The sequence below is a fragment of the Anastrepha ludens genome, chromosome 3 (assembly GCF_028408465.1).
Source record: "Anastrepha ludens isolate Willacy chromosome 3, idAnaLude1.1, whole genome shotgun sequence".
NCBI classification, from domain to species: domain Eukaryota; kingdom Metazoa; phylum Arthropoda; class Insecta; order Diptera; family Tephritidae; genus Anastrepha; species Anastrepha ludens.
The window spans coordinates 45,284,661-45,291,526 of record NC_071499.1 but is presented as its reverse complement, the minus strand read 5'-3'; the positions used below and the strand labels follow the sequence as shown (position 1 = coordinate 45,291,526).

The window sequence follows — 6,866 nt, the reverse complement described above, 5'->3', positions numbered from 1 at the left end:
TAAACAAAAATTGGGAATTTTTAGTTTCCACACCGCTGTTGAGGTTAATATATAGTGCGCGGTTGCCCAGTAGCCTTATATCACCAGTATACACCTACATATGATAAAAATAAACACAAAAATACAAAAACATTTAAATGGAATTACTAAAAATTGATATACAAATGCTATATAATACGAGTAATAATAAAGTAATGAACTCGAAAATGTTAGTAAGTGTAAAGGTAAAACAGATAACCTTCAAGTTTTTATTATCTAAAAATAGTTATGTATGTTTGCAAAACATAATATTTCAAACTCAAATTCAATTCCCTTACCTAGGCTTTTTAATCATAAAATACTTACATATATACATATTTACATTCATAAACCAACACACATTTTCAATACAATTAAATGTATGTAAAATGTAATCAGATATGACCACAAGACGAATTAAAAGTAGAAGCCGAAAAGGATATAAAAAGCTTTGGAAAATTGTACAAACTCCCTTCAAATTAAATTATTATAATTCAATTAAATTACTTTAAAGTAAAATAATTATAACCATTTTCATCGCGTAATTTCTCCATTAAGCAAAAACGAACTGTTTTCGTTAGTTATTTTTGAAGTGTTTTCGCTGGCAGCCCGCCATTTCACCTAACAGCTATTCAAAATCCCATAATGTGTGAATGCTGCCAAGTTTTGAAACGCCCTCATGTGAACGCTCTCTCTCAAAATGAAAGAGTTTTCCATCTTATTATCTGAGTAATACACGTCGCTGGTAGGCCCGAAACAGAATTGCACCGGGTAACCGAGTGACGAGTGTTAATCAGCTGATCCACTTCCTTCGGAAAATTCGGTCGGCTACCAAAGATGACTAAGATAAAGAAGACCCTCAGGTCTAAAATACTAATCGGCTCAATTCGCTCTAGTCCCACTTACATTGATTTCTGCTATTGTTTTTGCAATCACGACTGTAGACCGATCGCCAACTCAACGGAGGCTTGAGCGGGAGCAAATCAATAATGAGCAAAATTGGAGAGCAAATTAGTGAAATGAGTTTCATTGTTTTTGCTTGTCTTTCTCATACTTACATACATACATACATGTAACTCGATATATAAATAAGCGCTGAGTGTAGCAGCCGCGAACAGTTTTCCCATAGGCCTTTCGTACTGCGATCGTGAAAATTCTTAATGTGGTGATAAGTAACGCAAAAAGTAGTAGAAGAAAATTTTAACAAAACAAAAAAAAAAAAATCCGAAAAAACTAGTAAAATGTCCCGTTTCCACACGGTTGTGTTAGTATTTACGTTGTTAGTTGCTGGCGCGCGAGCGGTAAATTTTCTAGATGCAGCTTTCGAATTCCCCACAAGCGTCGTTAATTCGTTGCCCAAATCGGAGGGTATACAAAATGTGGGCAACGTTGTGCAGAATGCAGCGCGAGGCTTCGGCAAAGAAGCAGCCAATTTGATACCCACGCCACAAGGTGTGTTTGAGACGAGCAAAAACCTATTGGCCGGCTATCCATTCGAGCTGATGTCCACAGCTATCAACAAGATTTGTAAGTATGCACCTTTAACTAGTGCGGGTAACGAGTGCAGTGAAAAGTTGGATATTTCTATTTGATGGAAAATGAAGAACTTATAAATATATTGTAGTTTTTCGCTGCACATTTATTTTACTCGATATTAATCGCGTGTCGTTTAGGCTCCGCTGCAATTGCATCTGATGCGATCACTCCGTTAGTAACGCCCGATATGACGAAAATGAAGTTTCAACTACGCACAGCCTGCAATAACTACAGTTACCCGATATTGAAAGCGAATGAAATTTGGCAAAGTCCCGAATTCGATGCAAAAAAGAAAGTGGTAATATTAGCTTCGGGTTGGACAACTACAATCGAATCCTCGAATCCGATCAATGAGTTGGCCAAAGCTTACAATTGTCGTGGTGATGTGAATTTTGTGGTGAGTAAAAGTAGGAGGCAAATAAAAAAAGAAATAATTCACTGAATTTACGAAAGTAGTTAGTTAATGAATGAAGATTAGAACAAACACTTAAGAGTGTTGAGGAAATTAAAATTGAAATTAAAAGAAGCAGCAGCATACAATAGCTTAACGGATGAAAAATTGAGCTTACGCATGCAAATACGATATACCTTGCGTATATAAAGGGTGATTAATTTGTAGGTATTGGATTTTTAATTGAAATAAAACAACGAAGTGATTGGGAAACCTTAATAATTTTTGTGTAGAACCATTCATGAAATTTATTTTTTAAAAATAATCCCTTTCAAATGTTGGCCGCAACTGCGCCGTAGTTCAGCCATCCGTAAACACCAATTTTCAATGACTCGTGACTCGCTGGAGGACTACGGTCGGTATCTCGTGAATAACTTTAGTAATGTCTGCTTCCAATTATAAGCACTTAAGCTTTGCATACCCCCACAAATAAAAGTCCAAAGTTATAACATCACATGATCTTGGTTTGAGACGAGAGGCAAATAACTCACCGAAACGACGACACAGTAAATCCATTGTTTTACCAGCTGTATGGCAAATAGCGCCGTCGCCGTCTTTTTGAAACCAAGTTGTGGTAATCTTCTTTTTTCATAGCGTTACAACGTGGGGTGCGTCAAAGCTTCCTTCAAAATGCTCCTCCAAAGCGGTCTATCTTGAGCTGTTGCTTCGTAGTGACGTATTCCCAGCTTCTTAAGATCGTGTTCCACTGCGTCTATCCAACGGTTCCTCGGTCTGCCTTTGGCCGACACGCCCATTAGCTTTTCTGTCAAGGCTTTCACGGTCACGGTACAGTCAACAGGCATACGGATCACATGACCTAGCCATCTTATGCGCTGCGCTTTAACAAAACGCACAGGTGTCTCGTTCTGAGTTAGTTCGTTCAGTTCAGAGTTCAATCGGATTCTATAGGTACCATCATCCATTCTTATTGGGTGAAACTTGTGGTAATCACGCGCTTCAAATTCCGGTATTCGGAATCTGGCATCAAAAAATCGTTTATCATGTCGCTATAGCGTTCGCCATTCACTTTTACATTGGTGCCAGCCTCGTCTTTGAAGAAATATGAGCCGATGATTCCGATACCGCTAGCCTATAGGCCACTCTAAACGATTGTTTTCAATGGATATAATGGCTGTTTTTGCATGTTTGCGAGTTGCTCTTTAGCCCAAATATGGCAATTTTACTTATTAATGTAGCCATTAAGCTAAAAAGGTGTATGCTATTCAAGAAGCGATGAACTTTGTTGTGGAAAACAGATTGAGAAGCAGATATAAAAGTGTATGCAGCGACAGCCAAGCTGCTCATGGCGCTTAGACAGCCCCGCAACCACATCAGGAGTAGTTGAGTACTGTAAATCCAGGCTGAACTATGTCAGTAGACATAATAGCCTTATGCTAGCATGGGCCCCAAAGCACGTGGGTATCGTTGGTAACGAGACCTCTGACTCCTTAACTAAGATGGATTCTGAGACCAACCTCTTTGGGCCGGAGCCCGTTCTGCCACTCCTTTCTGCATCCATCAAAGCCGCGGTTAGCAAATGGGTTACTACAACCCACAAGCGCGTGTGGCAGGCTAAGAGAGGCTGCAGATGGATTAAACTGATGTCACTGTCATGTTCGATCGGCTGTCGCAAATCCTTCTATCATTAAGCAGAAGGGACAACGGACAGCTGATTGTAGTGATGACGAGCCACTTTCTGTGGGCGAAGCACATGGAAAAGGTAAGCATCTCAGTCAGTGTACTCTGCCCAGCTTGTGAAGAGGAGGATGAGACGGCGGACCACTTCCTGTCCGTCTGCCTCGGAGGTCGGGTGGATTCCAAGAAAATTGAAAGGGAATCCGAGTACAATATAATGGCCTTAAGGGGTTATACGCAGTTATGAAGCAAATAAAAGACGGGTTGTCAAGGATTTATCCTGAAGAAACTTCAGAATATTTTAATTTGAAAATTTTTGGCGGTTATAAAAGCATCCTTAAAGAACGTAACAAAATTTTTTATTTATGAAAATGTTGATTATAGAGTGCGCTGCAGGAGATTTCTGGAACCTCCTTTAAAAAAAGACGATTTACGGTGTACATCGTAACTCAGGATTGGATTATCTGAAATCAAAAAACCAAACAAATTTTGTTAATATATTAGATTATCTAGTAATTAATCGTTCGGCTAATCAAAATAGTGAATTTTCACAAAATGGCAGCTTTTAAAAGAAATGATTTCGATTTTTACGTTAAAATTTGGCCGTAAATTGATTATAAAATGGAAAATAAGTATCAGGTTTACAAAAGGAACGATTGATTACTAGAAAATGTATCTTTAAAGATTGAGTTAAAACGGTTGACCGATCAAACAAGCCGTTTTCGAGATATCGTGTACACCGACTTGAAAAATGCCGTTTTGAAAAAAACACGTTTAAAGTTTCAATACGTACCTTAAAACGTGCCGAGGCATCTCTACATATTTAGGTATAACTCCGAAAGTATTGCTTAGATCTACTTCAAATTTCGTGCGTATACTTTTGAATATATGTACATTACAAAAATGCAATAAAAAAATCGATTTTTTTGAAAGTCATAACTGCGTATAACCCCTTAATGTTGTATGAGTGCTGTAGTTGCTGGTTGTCCCGACCAAAAAAAAAAAAATGCGAAAAATGGGCCTCATCGCTGAGCACCATAATTTCTCCTGAGCGCGTGATGACCTTTTTCGCAGAGCGTCGATTTTCCTAATACAATTGCACGATTTGTAAACGTTGTTGAGACCTAAGTCTTTCCATGGTGAAATGTCAATGAATACTGGAAAAAAATTCTGTATTTAGTTTGAGAGTAGTCATGCGTGATCTGTCAGAAAACCCCTATTAGAGAAAGTACCTCGAATTTGATCTCCCTTTATATACTAAGAAAAAAATATGAGTGTTTATCTACTTATATGGCTTTTTACGTTTTATTTTTGTTTTTTTAATTGCCCACGTTTTCAAATAACTAAAAAAACATTTAATCTAATTTTTGATATTTTTAATAGTTATATTTATATTTTTTCTTTCGTTTTCCACTTTATTTTCAATACCTTTTATCTTTCCCTCACACAGGCCGTCGATGTGGCCGATTTTGTGGACACTCTATACTCTTGGGCGTCACTTAACACCGACGCAATCGGCGCTATTCTAGCTGAAGGTCTCGAGCTCTTAACCGCCGTTGTACCACGTCGGAATATTCACTTGATCGGCCATAGTCTAGGTGCGCATATTGTCGGCGCGGCAGGTCGCTACTACAGTTACAACACGGGCAAACTTGTGCCACGCATTACTGGTTTGGATCCAGCCAAACCCTGTTTCAATGAAGGTTATGCGCTCTCAGGTTTAATGCGCGGCGATGCCGAATTCATCGATGTAATCCACTCCAATCCGGGTGTGTTGGGTAAACGTGAGCCCCTTGGTGATGTGGACTTCTATCCAGGTGGACTTGATCCTTTGCCAACTGGTTGCTCGCATGTTATTTGTGCGCATGCGCGTGCCTGGGAATATTATGCGGAAACGGTTTATCCAAACAATGAATGGAATTTTATGGCTCAGCGTTGCAACTCTTTGACCGGAGTGCGTCAGCATAAATGTCCGGGTGCAGAGTATCCTATGGGATATGAAGTACCAAGAAATTTGAAGGGGAACTACTTTTTGGAAGTGAATGGACAGCAGCCGTTTGGTAAAAATGGCAATGCTAGGCAACTGGACGTACATTCGAAGTGCGGGCTGTGTGCGCGGAGGAGTTCCTGATTGATTGAAGGGCATATAAAATACAGTACTTACTCGTATGTATTTGTATGGCTATATATCTATGTATTTATGTGTAAATAAATGCGATACTTGAAGGGAGTTTTATATTTAAACGCAGGAGTTTCTTTATATTTTACATAGACAATTGGTGATTTTGGTGCGTGAGGCACGCCGAAATTGAGGCGCTACTTAAGAAAGCTGTGTAACGCGCACTTTTTAAGTGAACAATTCCCGATATTTTTTGACAGAACGTATTTTCTCGAGTGCTTATGGATATATTGCTATTTTTTGTTTGTTATTGTGAGTGTTCATTATGTGTTTTTTATAAAAGTACATCTCATTCTCCAAAAAAACCGCATAGAACCAAATTTTTAGAATTCGTAAAACAATTTTGGGTATGCAGTTTTATAGCTGATTAAATTCCAGTGTAAGGGTAATTAAAGTGCAAGTTTGAAGTTGCTGAAAAATACTTATGGTGTTGCGCATTTTATTTCGTACAAAAACTTTGCTTTGAACATACAAATGCGATTTTGTATTCATTATTTATTCCATTTGTGAATAAAAAATTCAAAATGTTTGCATATACAATGAGAAAGCTTTCAAATCACAAACTTTTCATAATAAATGTATGAAAACGGAGAATATCTACGTTGTTTCCGGCAAAGGCAAAGAACTTTAAATACAAAAACGCACAATGGTTATGGCTGATGGCAGAAAATAAAGAGTCATAGAACAAACGAAATATTCCAAAAATTTTGCTACTGACCATCTACCTATACTCGTACATACCAGGCGTAAACAAAATTTGGCGCTATGTCGGCTGCAGCTTTTTCACTTTCCTCTGTTCTTCACACTCGAAATTCCGCCCACTTCCATATTTGTGTCGATTACATAAATACTCGTTCGTAGTCATTTGCCAGGTCTGTTTTGCTCTGCTCTTTCATCCACATGGCGTTCACGTGCCGCCAAAGCTACTATTCGCGCTCTCTTCAATACTCTACCCGGTTTTTTTTCTTGGCTCCAATGGCGGCGAAAAAATTTGCGGCAAAAATAAAAGCTCCACCCAAATTGATAGCCAACCTTAACGTTGCGTTG

General features: G+C 38.6%; 1 protein-coding gene across 1 annotated transcript; it reads left to right on the top strand.

Moving 5' to 3' along the window:
- Nucleotides 1-1,126: 1,126 nt before the first annotated feature.
- On the top strand, nucleotides 1,127-5,884 carry LOC128857856 (vitellogenin-3-like). Its single transcript, XM_054093646.1, has 3 exons — nucleotides 1,127-1,545; nucleotides 1,692-1,951; nucleotides 5,091-5,884. Exons 1-3 carry the CDS (start codon nucleotides 1,260-1,262, stop codon nucleotides 5,769-5,771), a joined length of 1,227 nt encoding a protein of 408 aa, XP_053949621.1. The 5' UTR covers nucleotides 1,127-1,259; the 3' UTR covers nucleotides 5,772-5,884.
- Nucleotides 5,885-6,866: the final 982 nt, after the last annotated feature.